The sequence below is a fragment of the Schistocerca serialis genome, chromosome 1 (assembly GCF_023864345.2).
Source record: "Schistocerca serialis cubense isolate TAMUIC-IGC-003099 chromosome 1, iqSchSeri2.2, whole genome shotgun sequence".
NCBI lineage: Eukaryota > Metazoa > Arthropoda > Insecta > Orthoptera > Acrididae > Schistocerca > Schistocerca serialis.
Genome location: NC_064638.1, coordinates 29,504,591 through 29,524,819, shown reverse-complemented (window position 1 = coordinate 29,524,819; position 20,229 = coordinate 29,504,591). Strand labels below are relative to the sequence as shown.

At 38.2% G+C, this 20,229-nt stretch overlaps 1 protein-coding gene across 1 annotated transcript; it reads right to left on the bottom strand.

The window, feature by feature from the left end:
* Nucleotides 1-3,059: 3,059 nt before the first annotated feature.
* Nucleotides 3,060-4,998, bottom strand: LOC126460268 (52 kDa repressor of the inhibitor of the protein kinase-like). The gene is made up of 4 exons (XM_050095909.1): nt 4,906-4,998; nt 4,374-4,656; nt 3,259-4,074; nt 3,060-3,145 (listed from the first exon to the last, which is right to left on the bottom strand). Exons 1-4 carry the CDS (start codon nt 4,996-4,998, stop codon nt 3,060-3,062), a joined length of 1,278 nt encoding a protein of 425 aa, XP_049951866.1.
* Between the last annotated feature and the right edge of the window lie 15,231 nt (nt 4,999-20,229).

Here is a 20,229-nt window from a genome sequence, read left to right as displayed (position 1 = left end):
CTTAGCTCAGGGGATAGGGTAAGAGTCCACTACTGACTACGAGTGAACCATGACACTGAAAATGCTGCAGATGTGTTTCTGACATGTATTCTGCCAGTAAATTGTTTTCTTACCACTAATAATTGTTTAAGTGCTTAAAAACACTGCTCATGCAGTGAATGCAGTTGGATTTAAATTAACAGTCCAGAAAAAAATGGTTCACTACACTCAACTGTGTAAACCTGGTCAAACTCACTTACATTACTGTGAAAGCTTCTTTTATGCGCTTAACAATAGTGTTGTGCAGCTTCGTAGTGTACTAACTAAGAACGATTCTTTCATGTGATACAACTCTATTTTGGAATAGGGCTACACATTCTAACATGCTTACTGAATTACTGTTGTTCTCTGAAGAGCATTTGTCGTTTTGTGGTAAGCCAGATGTTTTCCCCTTATATGGAATTTAGAAGTACTGATGCACTTTTAGTACCATGCCAGAGTTATGAACAAAAAACCTAACATTATAACTATAGTAAAACCTGATTTTACATTAGCAGACTGTACATTTTGCCGCCATTTTCGTTTGATCCAGTCCTAAGCTTTTTCTCTCTGAACTACTTGTTTTCCTGCTCTCAAAAATTGACATTCGGAAGTAACTGAAGGATATCTTGTCATCCTTCCCTTCAAACAATGTTTAGAAAGCTCCATCCTCCCCTCTTCTTAAATTAATTGGATGATGATCCCAAATTATTTGGTTTTTCCTTCTCCTTTTCATTAGTTGACATAATAACAATACTTAGATTTTACTGTTTGTTCATTTCAAACAAATCTGTATGTTTAAAAACAATGAATAATTTACGTAACACACTAAAATTAAATGAATGGGTTTGATGATGAAAGTACATTGGCTTTAATCTGCTTACTCGTGTGGTGGTGACGGTGATTTTACTGCCGTGTGTGTAAACACTGGACTTCTAACAATGGTGACGGTCAATTGACCTGGCGGAAAATGTCTGCTGTGAGTGCATCCGGCCTTAAAGACCTGGTCAGAAAGAGCGTGGCCTGGCGGTCTGACCTGTGGCCTTGAACAGAAATGGCAACGGCCAGACCGCATCGTTGTTGTATATAGGTGTCGGTCACACAGAGCGCGACTCTGGCCAGCTTGCCGCACTGGCTTACGTCAAGTTTCTACACAGACAGATTCGCAGCAGCCCTGAGCAGCTGTTTGCATTTGCTGGTGCATTTGACAGCAACGGCACGAGGCAGATCTTTGTTACCATGCTACACATGCAGGCTGTTATGTGATGAGGTTCTGTTCGTTTCCACGGTGTGACAGCTGATGCAGCAGCAACCGTTTTTGCCTGTCCGGCATTCTTTGCCCCGGTCATCCGCCGTGGCTGATCCGCACAGGCAGACTGTGGTGTTGGGTCTGACCAGGCCTTCAAGATGCTGAAAATCAGTTTTTACCTTTCCTGTATGTTTGGAAACTGGGACATCCGGGATATATTATAGGAACGAAGTCTAGAAACACAGGTGGCCCTTGTGACTCCTAAGGGATTGAGACCCCTCATTTCTAAGTTATTATAAAACTATCACAAACAAGCCATCATTGTCTCATTAATCATCAGTCACTTATTAGTTACCATCTCTCTACAATATGCCATATCGATCAAATGCCTGGATGGTTAATGGCATACCCTCGCTTGCAATACTGAAGTAAATGGCAACTGGCAAATGTTTCAAACTTGGTACCAGTGTGGCGACTCCACATGGTCAAAGAGAGGAGACAAATAAAACTGGAAACGCATTTCCAAATAAAATTTGGCAGCTCTGCAATGTTTAGATTCATGTGCTATGCTGTATTCTTACAGGCAGATGCCCTAGTGTCAGCCACATCGGTTTTGGTGAATTGCTGTTTCTCACACATTTGCTGTTAAGGTGTCTCATTTTAAGAGTTAATGTTGTGGGAATATTCTGAATTGCTCTCGTAAATGCACTTTTTGAGGCACAACACCATGTCAGTAAGTGCATCACTGCTGAGAGATGTTAATAGGTGCTTAAAATAAATAATAACAATTTCAGATTGTTAAATAGGTAAAAATAAATTATTCTATCTTTTTAAGTAAGAATAAATCATTCATTTTCGCCTGCCTTAATACATTTTCTTGCTATTTACGCTTTTCTCTGTTAGTCCCCTGAAAAGTGATAAAAAGGCTTTACTTTCTATTTTGTAAAGTAAAAACTAAATGTACACAATAATTTCCACAACCCATAACAGATTCATGTCTTAACAAATTTTGTGAACTTTGGTTGTAAGGAAGATGTGGCTGTTTTATTGTTACAAACATTTGAAATACTGTTGTAAATTTAATATTAAGAACAAAAGAAGGCATACGATTGTGGAAATCGGTTGTGTTACTAATAATGTGCAAAACTTGACTACTCACATACCTGCATTACTTAAACAGAAATTGAATTTGTCTCCGGTCCTTCCCATAACTAACCTACCACTTTTTCGATAAAGGACTCCTCCTCTGATTTTATCTTATCACGATGAACTGACACCATACACAAACAACTGAGTCGATTATCTGCCATGGTAGTTCTCAGCCACGTTTTCACACTCCTGAGAGTGCTGCAAACAAACATGACGTAGGCCTATACTAATTCATACAGTGTAACCTTCTTCAATTACTCTATTGTGATAATCTTTCAAACAATATTTAAAAATAATTAGAAGAAATGTTTCATCTGACTTAAGAAATTGTTCCAAAGTCTTTCTAATAAAGTAATTACAACCAGAAAAATGTTACTGTGGTAATTAAGTACCTAAACGATCTTTCCGCAGAGCAGTTGGTTGCCAGTAAGCTAAGGGCTATCTTCAAGGCTGAAGCTACAGTGGGCAAGAATTTGGCTTTGTCTAGTAGATCAGTCAGGCTTAATTCAGCAATATCTCCTTCAGTTACTTTATCGCATTTCCACATACTGATCCATGTCCGTGCTTCTTCAGTGAAGTTATCTAAAAGATCGCCATAAAATCTTTTGATATTTTCAATTATCCTTTTCATATCTAGGATGCTTTAGGATTTCATTACCTTTGGGTGCAAGCAGAAAATCTCAAAATATGCCTTGTTATCTTCTGAAAACTGTTCTTGCAAGGACTGGACTAGGGAATCCAAATATGGAATAAAGAGAGATTTTCTGTAGTACTCAGTGACAGAAACTGATGGATGATTTGAACGATGCACTTGTTGTGCAACACTCACAGTTGTCAAATGCCAGTGACATCTATTCCAAGTGCACTATAGTTGCTTTCAGCACTTTTCATTATCATTTCAAATTCGGCTTCCGCATTTTCTCTGTCATCCAATAACATTTTTACAATTCCTTGAATGTGTTCTGAAACTTCTAACAAGTTAATGTTTACTGATTGTATGATATTGGTGACAGGTTCTAGTTTGGCTGAATATTTTGCTATGACTTTTAATGTAAGAATAAATGTTGGAGAAGTAAGTGTGCAGTAAAGTTGCCAGACTTTCTGACTAGTTTCACGATCTCCTTCTTTATGTAAAATTGCTAATGCTTCAACAATTTCTAAAAACTTATCATTAAGTTTCCTTATAGACTTATGCTTCTCAGACCAGCGTGTCTCACACAGTTTTTGAAGGTTCCCAACTAGGACTTTCCTTTGCGTGCTCCCCCGGAAAAAAGAAATTCCTTCTTTGATAGTACCAATGGCATTGCTAACCTCTGGTAAGGTGTTCAAATCATTCACAACTAAATTAAGTCTGTGGCAAGCACAACAATAGAAGTGAGCCTTGGGATATTTCTCAGCAATTATCTTCTGTACTCTGCCAATTTTACCGGCCGTCGTACTGCACCCATCATAGCCTTGTCCTACCATTTTATCCATATTTAAACCCCAAGCAGATAAAGTAGATATTATTGTGTTGGAGATATGTTTTACACCTAACCTTGCTAATGGTGTAAATCCAAGGAAGTCTTCTCTGACAACATTAGTTACATGGTCAAAACAACGTGCAGAAAGAGAAAGTTGTTCTGTGCCTGCAATATCCACTGTTTTGTCTGCCAAAACTGAAAATGATTTGCTGTTATTGATGGTATTAAGCAAATCATTTCTTAGTACTTCAGCTCATACATCAATTAAATCATTTTGGGTTCTATGAGAAACATAAGTAGCATTTTTAGTGTTTTGTCACCTGACTGTACTCTAAATTGTAACAAATCATCAAATACAGCATTTGAATTTGTTTTTCCTCTTAAAGGTAAGTCATGTAATGCACAAAACAATACACAAGAAACAATTGATTTTAACTTTGCACAATTAGTTTGTACTAATTTCGCAAGATTGTCGTTGGTGAGTTCTTCCACACTTTTAGTTTTGTTTGTCACAACACTAATGAAATTATTTGACTTTTCTATTGCATCTTTATGCCACTTGGAATTCATATGCATTTTCGTACATTCATGGAACTTTTTGAAATTTGTGAATGGGCAGCTTATGAATGCACCATGATGACTACCATGCGTTATGCGTGGGCAGAAAAGCACACAAAACTTGCAGAGGGCACCTTTAACTGCTTTAGAATAGACCAGCCATGGATATGATGACAGCCAGTCTGGTTGAAATGTTCTTTTTGTGCTGTCTATGTCATTCTTAAAATTATAACATTTTTCAGGTTGCCATGGATTCAATAAAATCCTATACTTTAGGCAATTGTCAATATCCTTTTTCTCAATGTAATTTCAGTCATCAGGAATACTGACCAGGATACTACTACCCTTTTCATCAACGCACTTGAAGCCAGCAGAGGTACTGGCTTTGTCTTTATTTTCTCCATCAGCACAACAACTGGAATTTTTAATAGTGATGGTTGCATTTGACTCACTCTTTTCCTATGATACCTCATCATAGACAGTATCTTCTTTGACACCTCCACTTTCATTTGTAGTTTTCATTCGCTTATGAGGTACAAAAAACTTATGTATATCTGTCATTTTGCCACTGTATACACTGCGCTTTTACATTCACAATGCACAAACGTCTATGCAAACCACTGTCCACTTACAATTCACAATGAATTTACACAACCCTTAACACCATGCGATGTCAAACCTAGCTGAGCGATGACTAAAGAACAGAAGCTGAAATCATATCACAGTGGTGGGAGTGAGGGAGGGGTTTTGGTTCAACAATGAAACAGTGTGGTGTCCATTAGACCACAAGCCAACGACTGAATTTCGTGCGATCGTTTGGAGCAGTTTCTTGCTATGGATGTGGAAATATTTATGCGAAATGTTCCTATTAGAACATAGCAAGACTCATCTAGAATGTTCCAGAAATGAAGGTAGCTCACGCCACACCCTGCTGGATTATGTTCGTTGACAGTAGTTCCAATGATGAATATTGCCTACTTCTACAGACAAGTAGCAATATTAGTGGCCACACAGTACCCTCGAACACTTCTTCAGCAAACGAAAAGGAACATAATACAATACGCTAATTTAAATTAGCGTGTGACAATTGTTAAGCATTATTTGAAATTTGAAAGAATAAAATTTTGCCAAGTGTGTTTTGTTGTGCAACTGTATTGTGTTGCCAGTTGAGGGTTATGAAGAGGTTTGTACCTAGTGAGGTGGGAACAGAGAGGGTGACATTTTAGTACCCTATAAGTCAACATTTTTGAGATGGAACTCTCATCATGGCTACCATTCTTAATGGGACCACGTCCACATGTAGTAGTTTGCCGATTGGCAGATTTGTTTTATTTCATTATAGCTTATTAGTAATGCCCAGAGTTCGTTAACATGTAAACGGTCTTTCCTTATCAGATATGCATTGTTTAAAGTTACTAAAATCTTGAATATTCCGGCTATAGGTATCTATCTTTAATTTTGTATTTTTTCTCATATAGATACTGTATCATAGATTATTTTTCAAGTAAGATATCATTTTTTTACATTTGTGTTTAGTGTCCCTTTATGGCACAACTGATTCTTTTAATATGTAAAGAACGAACAATGGGTGTGCCTTCAGGAAAAATGCTTAACTGTTGCTCAAGAATGCATTTGTAAAAGTTAACATTAAACTGCTGGTTCATGTGATTATTTCCATTGTTGCCTCACTTCCTGTTGTTAATTTCTACCATGTGTGGGTGTAGAAATAAAAATAAAGATACTTCGTAGGTAATAGCTGTAAGACGGATATATAACAATTTTTCACATCTTCAACGAATGAGATTTCTTAAAGAAAAACACACAATTTTTAAATTTATCGTCATTTTTTAATTTTAGTTCGATCCTCCTTTAAAGTTTTTCATTGCTCTAGTTCATCCTGTAATTCTGTTTACATATGTTTTATATCATTTTTACGCCATTTTATCGATATTTTCCGGTTATTTTAGTGGTAATTTTACAGGTGTTTTTAAATCATACATAACTGAGCCCTAAAGTTATTTTTTTTATTCGTAAACTGAATGAATTCTCACTAGGGGCAACTGCCCCCACTGCCTCCCTCCCCCCCCCCCCCCCGTCCCCCTGCATGCATCCCTCATTGGGCTACTCAAAAAGAACAATGGGGTCTAGCGCAGCAACTGTTGGAGATGGGAGTAAGGACATCAGCATCCCATAAATGGCTGAGTTTCTGTCAGACATGGTCTTGTAGTGCAAAAGTAATGGTCCAAGATTTCTAAAACTTAGGAACTGCTGGTGGAAGAAGTGTGACTTGGCTCTCAAAATCCTTGACACCAGAAAGAAGAGAGTGCAGAAAACACTTTGGAGTACTTGGTAAACAAATCTGAGGCACAGGAATTGACCTTCATCTGACTGACATGAGAAATGGCACTGTAAATCTGCAGCCCCAGAGCAGAGAAAGGGTCCAAGTTGAGAAGGTCAGAGGTATCAGGAAAATCCAACAACCAGAACGTGTCCTTTCATAGCTGTGTTCCTGTACTGAAAATGTGCTGAGAGGGCATCCTTGATGGGAATGAGCTTGATGCTAAAACTGGGTAGCTGGGTGTGGAATCCCAGGGCCTTATACATCGGCCAGTCAGTGATGGTGGCAGAAGACCCAGTATCAGTATGGAGAAGCCCCAGGATCCCATCAAGCAGAACAGGGAGAGACATTGATTTGTGGGAGGAAGGGACGGTGGAGCATCGCAATCCCCAAAGTCGTCAGGTTTGAGGGCGGCATGAGACACCCAATCAACAGGCATCACCATGGAAAGGTAAAATTTGGACTGGTGCTTAGACTTTCCACGTGCCAAACATCTGGTGTTCAGAAATGACACTGCTGCCACTGACAGCCAATAAAAAATCAACTGCAGGAAGGATGGGCATACACACAATGCCCGCCCTTCTGGCCCATGTTGTGGGAGGGTTTGAGGGAGGCAGAAGGCTTCCGAGGCAGCTTAGAGGCTAAGACCACTGCCAGATCCTGCAGGGATAATGCGGTGCACTTACACTGATAATATACCAGAATAATAGGGAGGCCAGACTCAAGGGAGGTAGCCTTAAGTTTGAGTAAATTGTGATGGAGAGCCTCATGCACAAGGGAGGAAACATGAATGTTTACACTGGAAATGCCAATCATGAAAGTGTCCCCGGAATCGCATAATCCTCTGCTGATAAGATTCACGAGACAGACTGTGACAATTAATAAAACTGTGGTTGGCCGCAGCCACATCAACGTTGGAATCAAAACAGTCAGAGACACTGGACTTCAGAAGGTCATAGAAAACAGAGTTTGGACCAGCCTCAGGATGCAGCTGTTGGATAAGCTGGTATACAAAGGTGCTAGCTTTTTCTGATGATAAGTGCTCTGCCGGGTGTCACCTGTCAGTCTTTGGATGAGGAAATGTTGTTCCATCTGCATTAGGTATCACAACCATGGCTCCACTTTGTGGTCAAACACACAGAAGGGAGGCAGTGGCTGCTGGAACTCCTGGTTGGGGTTGAGGGTTGTGTCACTGTGCTTCGAAACCTCCAGTGACAAGTGCAGCCAACCCATGAGCTTCACCAGAAGAGCCCTGTTGGCCCTCTACATCTGCTGAAGCAGAAAGAGGATCAGATGGGTAAGGTCTATAGGCACACCTGCCAATGAAATAGTGACAATAACACAGGAGCCCTATCTTTAACAGTAATGTGATGATAATGAAGAGTGATGTGATGAAAATGAGGAGTCCCAACTTGGGGCAATTTTCCAGTAAGTAAGTGATTATACTCATGAATCAATTCGTTGACACAATCATATTTGCTTCACAAACGTAAGTTCTGCACTCTGTTGGCATTTCAAAACAAATAGGAAAAATCCCTCTTGACAATAAAGGGAAGACTTCTTGGACAACTTAAAGTTCTCAGGAAAACAACATAAATAAATATTTGTGTGAGACTATCCTTTGAAAAGTTCTCTTGCAAAAAAAGTAGCTATCTTCTTAGATTGCACAGTAGGCAGAAAATTAAAATCCCATCTCATGAGCAATACCAGGAGTCTGCACCTCAGACTTCACAGCTGGAGCAGAAGGTCACGATGCACATTGGTTCCAGATGGCAAGGACAGCATCAAGTCTGGGCGGTGACATGGTGCTGGTGAATTTCTGCTTCTGCTGGCAGAGACAGAACTGCCTGCTGCTTGCTGGGTGAGGGCAGTCACACCCAATTGGTAGATGACTACTAGATACCTATTGGTCAGGCAATGTGGGCTCAGATTGGTTGAGGAAAATGGCGCTTCGGATACACCAAAAGATCCCTTTATGTGGTGGCCTCTACCCTCTTGTGCATGCCCTCAAATCTAGCCTGCTTTCTGCAGGCAGGTGGAGTTCAGCTGCCTTCTGCTAGTGTTCCTACGCTGCTGGAGCAATGACATAGCAGTGTGACAATGTGGATTGGTAGCATTGTAGGAGACCACAGAAACACAATAGTTTGATTTCTTCAGTGGTGTTGAATCATGTTCTTTTTTTTTTTTTTTTTTTTTTTTTTTTTTTTTGTAATGGACCCAATATTCATCTGTGGTTACAAACAGGAACAAAATCCATGTTGGTTGCTCTGAAAAGAGGTCAAACATAGTTCATACATTTCCATTCTGTTGCATTTCTGATCTTGTGTTAAGAGTCACAGCAGCAATCTAGCACACAGTTTTCTAATATTCAATTCAACTGTTAAAATGTGATATGCCATTCAGATGACATACTTATGGCTTCAGCAGTTTCACTCATTTTTAGTTGCCGTTCCTCCATGACCATTTTATGCACTTCTGCAGTTACTTCTGGGATAGTGGCATCTGCATTTATTTATGCGTTAGTGGTATATCTTGGCTGATGACCAAGCAAATTAACATCAGGGTTTTCCTGACCATTTAAACTTGTTTATTCACTTGACAACCACTGAATATGAAGGAGCAGAGTCCTCCAGTGTGCCCAGAAAATCAGCATGAATTTCCTTTGGTTTCATACATTTCTTTATTTCAGTATTTTTCATCCTCAACAAACTGCGTAGTTGCAAGTTTTTGCATGGTGCTACAAGGGGATGTCATGAACAAAATACTTAAATTCCTGAGTGTTGGTATGTGAGGGAGAAGGGGTTCTAAAAGGTCACATTCTCCTCATGTTTTTCTCAAATAACTTAGAGACTGTGAAACCTATTGAAAATTTTTTTAAGTACAAAATCAAACCACCTGAAATTTCCTGCAGAATATTTTTGCAGACTGTCAAAAATATTGTTTTAACAGTACAAAAGCAATGTTTATTTTTAAGTAAAGTGGGTTAAAAACAATTACAAAATGTCTGTATGACATCTATGTATTGTAGGGCCATAGTATGGGATAAACTGTGTATCATGGGTGCAGAATGGAGTGTGAGGGAAGGTATGTTGCCATAATCTATGTAAATATCTGAATACTGTTCTACACTGCCAGAAGTGAAATTGATTCTTAGCCATCCTGTACAGCTGCTGTGGTGTTCGTATGGGAAAGGTGATTTTCTTAACTATGGGCTCTGCTCGATTTTCAGTTTACACACAGACTATACCTCAAAAGCATTTCCTGTCCAGTTTTCCTATATGAATAGACAAAATAACTTCATTGAGCTTGTTTGTAGATAGTAGAGTTTCTTTCAGGTGTTAAGCAAGCTTTTATGTAAACTACATTCCTTTAAACAGCGACTGAGGAGTATTTAATTTGTAAATATGCTGTTGTTAGTGTCCTGTGTAGGTTCGGTGGGAAAGGAATTGTATTGGTAAATGTGACAGCTGTTGCTGTCTGTTGTGGACAGTGTATTGTGAAGCTGTGTAATTGTATTGTAGTCGTTTGGTGGTGAATTAATGAAACACCTGAATGTTATTGCACTTCTCATGTGTTAGTTGTGTTAATGGGTTTCTGCACAAATCTTTTCCACACTGGAATTGTTGGCACATATATAGCCGGTTGCACTGAGTGGTGTCACTAACCATACATTCATGGTGTGTCTTCAAGATAAGTGTGGATATGTATGATTGAATGGACCTGATATGTTACAGTCTAGAACAATAACCTACTATAAACGATTGCTTGACTTACACTGAGGTGACAAAAGTCATGGGATACTTCCTGATATCCTGTCAGATATCCTTTTGCCTGGCATAGTGCAGCCACTTGAAGTGACATGGACTTAACCAGTCATTGGAAGTCCCCTTCAGAAATACTTAGACATTCTGCCTCTATAGCTATCCATAACCGTGAAAGCATTGCCACTGCAGGATTTTGTGCCTGAACTGATCTCTCAGTTATATCACATAAATGTTTGATAGGATTCATGACGGGTGATCTGGATGGGCACATCATTCACTTGAACTGTCCAGAATGTTCTTCAAAACAGTCATGAACACTTGTGGCCCAGTGAAATTTCGCATTGTCCTCCACAAAAATTCCATCATTATTTGGGTAGATGAAGTCCATGAATGGCTTCAGAACGTCTCCAAGTAGCCAAACATAACCATTTTTAGTCAGTGATCAGTTTGGACCAGAAGACCCAGTCTGTTCTCTATAAGCACAGCCTACAGCATTATGGAGCTTCCACTAGCTTCCACAGTTCTTGACAACTTGGGGTCTATTGTTTCATAGGTCTGTGCCACACTTAGGTCTTACCTGCTGAAATCAGGAATCATCTGACTGGGCAACAGTTTTCTAGCCAGCTGGGCTCGAACCAATATGGTCACGAGTGCAGCAGAGGCACTGCAGGTGATTTTGTGTTGTTAGCAAAGGCACTTGCATCAGTCATCTGCTGCCATAGTCCATTAATTGCAGATTTCATCACACTGACCTACTGGATTCATTTGTTGTATGTCCCACTTTGATTTCTGCAGTTATTTCATACAATGTTGTTAGTCTGTTAACAGCGGCATCTCTATGTGAATGATGCTGCTCTTGGTTGTTAACTGAAAGCTACTGGCCACTATGTTGTTTGTAGTGAGAGGTAATGCCTGAAATTTGGTATTCTCTGCACACTCTTGATACCATGGATCATGGAATATTGATTTTGAAAATGGAATGTCCCCTGTGTCTAATTCCAACTGCCATTCCACATTCAAAGGCTTTTAATTCCCATTGTGTGACCATAATCACATGATACAGGAATTTCCTGAGGACAAATGACAGCTCTGCCAATGAACTGCCCTTTTATGCCCTTGTGTAGAGAATACAGCTGCCATCTGTATATGTACATATTGCTATCCCATGACTTTTGTCATCTCAGTATCTGTTGAAGTATCTGAAATTCTATAACACACAGGTGACCTACAACTTCTATTATAGAAGGGTATAGTTTACTCCTCTGAGTCAGTTCAGATGTTGGGAGTGCGGAGGCTAGGGTGAGGTATTTCATACCCCTCAGGCTTTGAAAAGTATTCCAGACAGTTAAAGTTGATACAATAAAATCAACATGTGGATAGCACATTACGCTTGGGACAGGCTCTTCAATGTGATAGAGAGTTGACAGTTCAAGCTGTTGAATTGTTTCACCTAATAGCTGTCTTAACAACTGTGAATAAGTACTCACTTGATAAACTGAAGGTAACTCCACTATATAAACATGAGCTTAGTGAAAGTTATTTTGTCTACTCACATATGAGAAGTCGACAGGAAATGCTGGGGAGGTATTGTCTGTCTGTAAACTCCAACTCAAGCAGTGCTCACAGTCAAGAATATCGCCTTTACCAGAATAAAACTACAGCTGCTGTAAAGGGTGACTAAGAATCAATTTCCTCTCTAGCAGTGTAGAACAGTGTGCAGATATTTATGTAGATTAGGTCCATATACATTTCTAGTGTTAGTGTTACTAGTAACTCATATCTGTATTCCATGCAGTGCTAATGCATTTGTTGTAAAATAAAGATCCCCTGAACATGTCTTTGGCACTGGGGAGAGTAATCATAACTTTTTGGAACACCCTGTACTTGATTGTGAGGTAATGGAATGGGGAATAATCTGCTCAGTGCTGGGTTGATGCAGACTTTTCAAGGAAGGAAGCTCCTGAACACAATCTGGCAACCTACCACCCCTCGCATTTCTACTCCATACATTCCCCCTTTCCCCAGTTACACCCACAGAACACAATACGTCCATTAATACAGCTCTACTGCACTTAGATGTGATACATACATTTAATATGTGTAATCAACCCACTTCATTTAAAAATAAACATTGATTTTATACTGCTAAAACAATAATTTTGACAATGTGCAGTTTTTCTGTCCACTGTGCCCTGGAAACTACAGGTATGGAGGAAAATAAATAGAACTATTTCTGCAGGAAATTTAATATATAATATTTTTTGAGCTATTCAATAACAACAACAAAAAGTGACCTTTCAACAATCCCTCCTCCATGACATCCCACTAGTCGGGATTTTTAGTATGTTGCTCATGACACTCCCCTGTACCACTGTGCAAAAATTTGTGACTACACAATTTCTATCGCCTAGTTCACTTTTTCTGCTGTTTGATGATTGGACTAAGGAAGACATCTGCACCATGAATCTCTGCCCAAGAGCACTTACAAAAAAATGGTTCAAATGGATCTGAGCACTATGGGACTCAACTTCTGAGGTCACCAGTCCCCTAGAACTTAGAACTACTTAAACCTAACTAAACTAAGGACATCACACACATCCATGCCCAAGGCAGGATTCGAACCTGCGACCATAGCGGTCACGCAGTTCCCGACTGAAGCGCCTTTAACCGCACGGCCACACCGGCCGGCCAGAGCACTTACACATCACGTATTTACCCATTAAGGATGACCTATTATTATGTGGGATCATCACTGCACTAGCTATAGTATGTGGTAATGATTCCAAATTTTTCACACTAGCATCATAAATGAGAAACATTATTGGGTCTAACACATTCCCTTGAGGGACTGCAGTGTTCAATTATTCTTCACCTGAAAGATGTTCACGATGTGACTGCAACTGATAGTCACACAGGTCAGTCAGCCACAGTATTGTAGTCTGCTGGGAAAATTGTGAACTTACAGCACAGGCCTAAAGGTGACACTGCCAACATGGTTAGTCAAGTAGCAAGCTTACAGCATCAGCTACAGTACAATACTGCTAGTATGAGGCTGTGCCAGTCCACATAAAAATATAACCCCTGATGTCAAAGATGGAGGCTGTGAGTTTTGAGTCCTATTTATATCAGCAGTAGTTTAATCCCACTGTATACCCAATTTAAGTGTATGAAGCAGAGGTTTCTGATGTGATCCCACTGCTGTAACTTCACTGGACCTGCATGTAATGCTTAATCACAAGTACACAAAGCAGAATGTGCTGTTTTGTTATGTGTGTTGTGGTGATGTGATGATTTCAGTGGTCACTTGTGTGATGGAATCTTTTGAGAACGTGTAAACAGTGTTCATCTGTTATGGAATGTATCAGTTAAGGTGTCCCATATTTTCTGACTTTAATTTTTTGTGTTTTCACCATCCTGTATTGTTCACGTGACTCTAAAACACATCCGTTCAAAATTCTGTTGCAGTAGAATCACTGTAACCTATGCCAGAGTATGTGTATGTCCAGTGCAGTCAGTTCTTTATTTGTTTCTGATTGTATCACATGTATTTTACAGTTTCTGTCTAAGATGTCACAACAATTATGCAGTGCCAAGAGATATGTGTTGTTAGTGTGAAATATAAAATGCCAAATAACCATTACATAGAGAAGTTTTCTATAACATACAAGAAGTACAGTTGACTATTAGTGGAAGTGCTGATCTTGTGGTTCCCAAGTGCATATATTTTGGAAGAGAACAAGAATTCTGGCAAGAGATATTCAGCATTTTTCACAAAAAGTTATAATCTTGCATTTGGGGTGGATCAAATTGCAAAATCATCTCAAAACGTTTGAGTGCTGTGAAAAGAAGTTTATCAATAATTTGTACAGTTTATTTGATACTGCACATTCCCATGCTCTACAGACAATCAAGTTGGAGGAAGACAAGATGCTTTTACTTCAACAGAAAAAGCCAGAACATAAGGCCTACCATGTAGAAGTAGACTGAATACTTGTGCACAAAGAAAAATGAGTGAGGCAGAGAAAATTGGAAGAAGAGAAAAGTGAAGAGGAACAAAAGTGCACAGCACCTACTTCTGCATCTTGCACTATACTTCTTTCTTCATCATCTGAACTCTATAAGGAATTTCAAGTTCAGATGAAATTGACATTGGTAATGGTGAGTAATTTGAAAGTACTTCTGAGAGTAGTTCATTGGAGAATGCTGCTAGGTGAGGTACCAAAGATTTTACTACTGAAAAGTTTGGGGCTGCATTGGATAGATAAGTGTAAGAGATTATGAATATAAACTGTTTTGGTAACAGCAGGGGCACTTGGTCACAGTACTGAAGAGCACTATATTAATATAGCATCTTTTCATAGAATCAGACAGAATAAGAAAGGAGAACAGTCTGTAACAAAAAACTCATCCTTCACAAGTTATATTCCTGCAGTTCTTACCATTCAGGGCATGGTAAACTGTTACCAAAACTGAATTTCAGGCACCCAAAATAAGAAAAACTTGGAATCACTGTTACATTTGGGGCTAGTGAACAATTTTTGGCATTCTAGAAATACAGCATCTTGCCTTCAAGGTGGTGCGATGTGAACTTGTATGTGTTGATAAAGTGAACAGAAGTTACAGTGAAGTGGTGAAAAAGCAATTTTGTAGTGATTGTAGTTGAGAACTTCGGAAGTTAAATGAGCGCTTAATAAGTCTACAGTTCATAATGAATGTATTAAGATGCAAAAACACCCACCAAACAAGTGAAAATTCAGTACTGTGAAAACTACAGACACCACGGGTTCCTGACCTCCAAACAAGTAGGCCTTAACTGCAAGACTGGAAACAAGTAAGTGCTTTAAAAGCAAAAAAAGCATCAATCACAGCAGATGAACAGAAGTTTGTTGATAAAAACAGGTATAGTGTACTCTCAATAAGTGGTTGCACTGGTGGCAGTAAATTTACGTAACTTGATAACGAACTTAGTAAATGTAATTTGGAAACAAACACAGTGACAAATACGAAAATAAGATATAACACCAGATCCTCAGTAAAAAAAACTGCAATGAATCTCTGAAAACTATCATAATGAAGTGTAATAAGCTCTCAAAAACTAATGAAAAACAGACAGTTAATAAGGAATACAGGAAAAGTTCACAGTGCGAACATAGTCATGGCAATGCAGTCCGTGGCTCCTTCAATGAACTCCATAATTCTGGTACTCCAAAACACACATGAAAGTGCAATGTGATTTTACTCTCATATAGCCATGGAAGAAATCCAGCTGAAATCCTAAATAACTCAAGCAAACATCTTCAAGTGAGTAGTGTCGTGGCATCCGGCACAAAAATAAGAAACATTGTACAAGAATCTGATTTGAAAATTAAATTGCTGTGTAGCAATGATTTTATAGTTTGTGTAAGTGGTGGGAATAGTGTGGGAAGTAATGAAGCTGATGTCTCCATTGAAGCTCTGCAGAATTTCCTTGGATAAAATAAGCAGAAAAACTTGATTGTCGCTACTGTCCCGCATCGGCACGATTTGACCTATAACTTGGATGTAAACAAGGAAATAAGAAAAACTAATATTATAATTAAGGCACTATGTTCAAACTGTATAGCTCAATTCTAGATACAGAAAAGGTGGATAGAGGTCAGCACACTAACCACGGGTCGGACATTAAATATGCAGGAAGATGTTATTTGCGTGAAAAATCAAATCAAATAATAAAAGAAAAGATCAAACTGAAAAGCCTTATATATAAAAACAATTCATTCATAAGTGAAAGCAGTCTTACAGAAACTTTTTTAGAGTAAAACAACTTTCACTATGCATATGTGAAGGCAAAGTACTTGATGACAAAATTGTAAATGATGGTAAACTCGAAACAATATCAAGAAACTTCCAATATATTACCAACAAAATTGAACAAATTTTCTAAGTGACAAGTAGTCCTCATATTTATCTTGTGAATGAACTAGGGTGCAAAACTGAGGAAATGTGTGGTATTAATTTAAGTAATTATAAAACAGAAAGTGTGTATTGTAATAAGCAACATAAAGGTGGTGGTCTTGGTATTTATGCCAAAAATAATGTGCAATGCGGAAAAATTCACTGGGTAGATAAATTTGCATGTGGATAGTGTTTAAAACAACTGAAATAAGAATAAAGCTCGGAAACAGCAGGTTAATAGTAGGTAGCCTGTACAGATCCCTAACAGTAATATGGAAGAATTCTTTTGTCATGTAGAGGAACTTGCTGATAAACTCTCATTTCATAAAAATCACACTTTAATGGTAGGCAATGTGAACATTGACTCCTTAACTAATAGTGTTAATTATCTTAGATATATTGATACATCACAGTCTTATAATTACACTCATGTGAATTCCACACCAACAAAAATAATGTGTGATGCTGTAACATGTATTGACCACGTTATTACAAACTTAAGCAAGGAAGACCTTGTAGGTTGAACCATCAAGAACTACATTTCAGATCATAGTGCATTAGTTCTAGAGCCTCATGCAGACAAAGAAATAGAATCTCATGGAGAGCTATTTACCTATAAAAGAAAGCTAGATTATCATACATTAAAGGAAACCCTGGCATACATAAGCTGGAATCAGGTAGGTCCATATGAAACAGAAGACTTTAATAAAAAGTGGGACAGATTTTATATAATGTTAACCCATTGTCTTAATCAGGCTTGCCCAGTGGTAAAAAAACTAAGGAAAACTGACAGTTCCAAGAATCTTAAACTTCCCTCCAATCTGCTAAAATTAATGGAAGATATGGAGAATTTATATATTCTTTTTAGAGATATCAAACTGCAGTGCTTCCAATCTAAACACAAAACTTGTAGACAAACCTACAGTGAAGCACTCAAGACATTAAAAGCACAAATGTATGCAGAACAGATGAGGTAGTCCACCAATATTGGCAATACAGTGTGGAGTATATAGTAAAGAAGGAAAGCAGGCGAAGTGACAATGCAGTGTGCAACAACATAGTAATCAGAGGCAATGAAAAATTTCTGACTGAACCTGAGGAAATATGTGAGAGCTTCATTGACCAATTTAGTAAGATAAGTAGGGAGAATGTGATTGACCCACTGCAGGCATTAAATCCCAGTAATGCCAGTAATTCATTCTTCTTGAGGTGTGTTAAGGAATTGGAAATCCTGAAAATCATTTACAACTTAAAAGCAAATACATCCAGTGGCTGGGATGACATATCAGCGATATTTCTGAGAATGCAGTAGTGAGTGCACAAATATGGAATTACTACCAATGTGCAAAATTATAGGCCTATTTCATTGCCATCAGTACTCAGTAAGTTATTTAAAAGCTTACTTATTGATCAACTTGAATCATTTATCTGCAATTACAATTTACTAAAAAGCTCTCAGCATGGTTTCAGGAAGGGCACGTTTACAGTAACAGCTGTAGATACATTTTTTCAAGTGGTACTGGATAAACTTGATGATGGAAATGAAGTCATTGGCATCTATATAGACGTATCCAAGGCCCTTTGACTCTGAAAATCATTCCATTCTTCTATATAAATTAGAAATTTATGGAGTCAGAAGAGTGCCAATTGACTTGTTAAGATCCTACCTTGCTGACAGAAGACAATGTGCTAAGCTGTATCATACAACTGGGGGAGATACACATCTTATAAAATTCGTAACTGTGGAATCCCTCAGAGAAACATTATTGGGCCTTTTTTGTTTGTTGTGTACATCAATACTAAAATAATTCCACAAAATCCAAACCTAGTAAATTATGCCGGCAATACCTCCTTCTCTACAAAACAGTTAGCAGTGCAAAATAATACAGAGAACATTAGCCTCATCACAGAATATCTCATCAAAAACAAATTGGTACTACATAAGGACAAGATAATTCTGATGGAGTTTCTGCTAAATTATAAGTCAAGACAAGTGGTTACTGAGCCAGAACTATCAGTTGAAACAATTCCTGGGTATTATAGTAGATGAACATCATACACCAGCTATATGTGTAACTAAATATTCTGTAACACCTACCTGCTAAAACGTCTTTCTAGCATAACAGCACCACTTGTCCGAAGAAAAATCTATTTTGGAATCATATGCTCCCACCTTCAATATGGTATCAAGATTTGGGGTGGGCCATCAATGGCATACATGCATAGGGCTTTGAGACCCCAGAAAAGAGCAATTAAGATAATAGCTAATATTAGTAAACTTCAGTCCTGTAGAGAATACTTCATTACATATAACTTACTAACAGTGTATTCATTGTATTTTCTCCTGACTATACTGTTTGTGAAAGGACATATGGAACATAGTATAATCAATAGTGAAACCCATAATTATAATGCAAGAAAAAGAGAGTATTGCCACATTAAGTTTAGTAATACAAGAGCAACAGATCATAGTCCATTTTCTGTTGGAAGACATTTTCATAACAAACTGCCAAATAATATAAAACAGTTGAATGGAAACATATTTCAGACAATATTAAAGCAATAGTTAATTGCTATATGTTTGTACTCCATCAAGGAGTTTTAATGATGCTGTGAATAATTTATCTTTATTTCTAACTCTTATTAATGTTCATATGTTTATAAACAGACTATGTCCCCAACATAAAAGTTATTATGGACAAATAAAAAACCATTTATTTATTTATAGTTATTTATTCTAGTAAAGAGAAAGCAAATGCTGTTTTGAATGCATTAACATAATGGGGCATTGATGAAAATGTACAGATTTTCTGCAGTGACATTAAGTGCCTCAAACAGCATCCATCTTAATGGGACAGGCATCTCACATGAACGTAAATAGAACAGAGAGACACTGCATTTCCTATGCTGTCATCATTTACATGAACCTACTTTAAAAATTTTATTTTCATGTAAAGTACCAGCATGTAACAAGTAGTTGTGGCATACCAGTGTTTCAACATATGAGAGCAAACTGGAGAAATATCAGTGTCAGGAATTTTCACACTGCTAAGAAGATTATGGATTTGTTTTTTAATGAGTCAGAAATTATGGTTACATTAGACTGTTACGAAAGTCAAATAAATCAACAGTGAGACATAATACTCTTAGCGCCCTTGTAATATTTTTGGGAGGAGACTTTTGAAAAAATCCTGAAAATATTCCCTCCCAGAGCAATGCATCAGTCAGGGTGGGCAGCAACAGCAGTTCATTGCTTAAAAACAGTTTTTCTTCCACCATTATTTTACTTATCCATTGAAAACAAAACTGGCCTGAGAGATGTCTCCCATTTTATTGTAGTTGTTTTTTGTCAATCCATGGCTTCACTGTAGTAGTGCTGTAAAAGCTCCTCATCTGGATCTCTGCTTCTTAAAAGATGTGAAATCACATAAAAGGTTAGGTTCCATGATCTCAGAAGCATCTATAAGGAAATCTAGTCATCATATGTAACACACACACAAAAAAAAGCTTTGCATCACCCTGGGTCACATAGCTCCTGAAGATAGACATTGACTGTGGATATTGTATTACAGACACAGTCCCTTTGACTGTTTGGAGATGTCACTAAATCCACCCAAAGATGTAAACAACCATGCATGAGCAGTGGCTATTAGATGGAGGGGGTCAGATAGCCGATTGGTTCCAGTCATTCCTTCAGGAAGGAGGAACATGGCTCATGTTGTCTGTATTTCAACCATGCCTAGGCAGTCAATATCA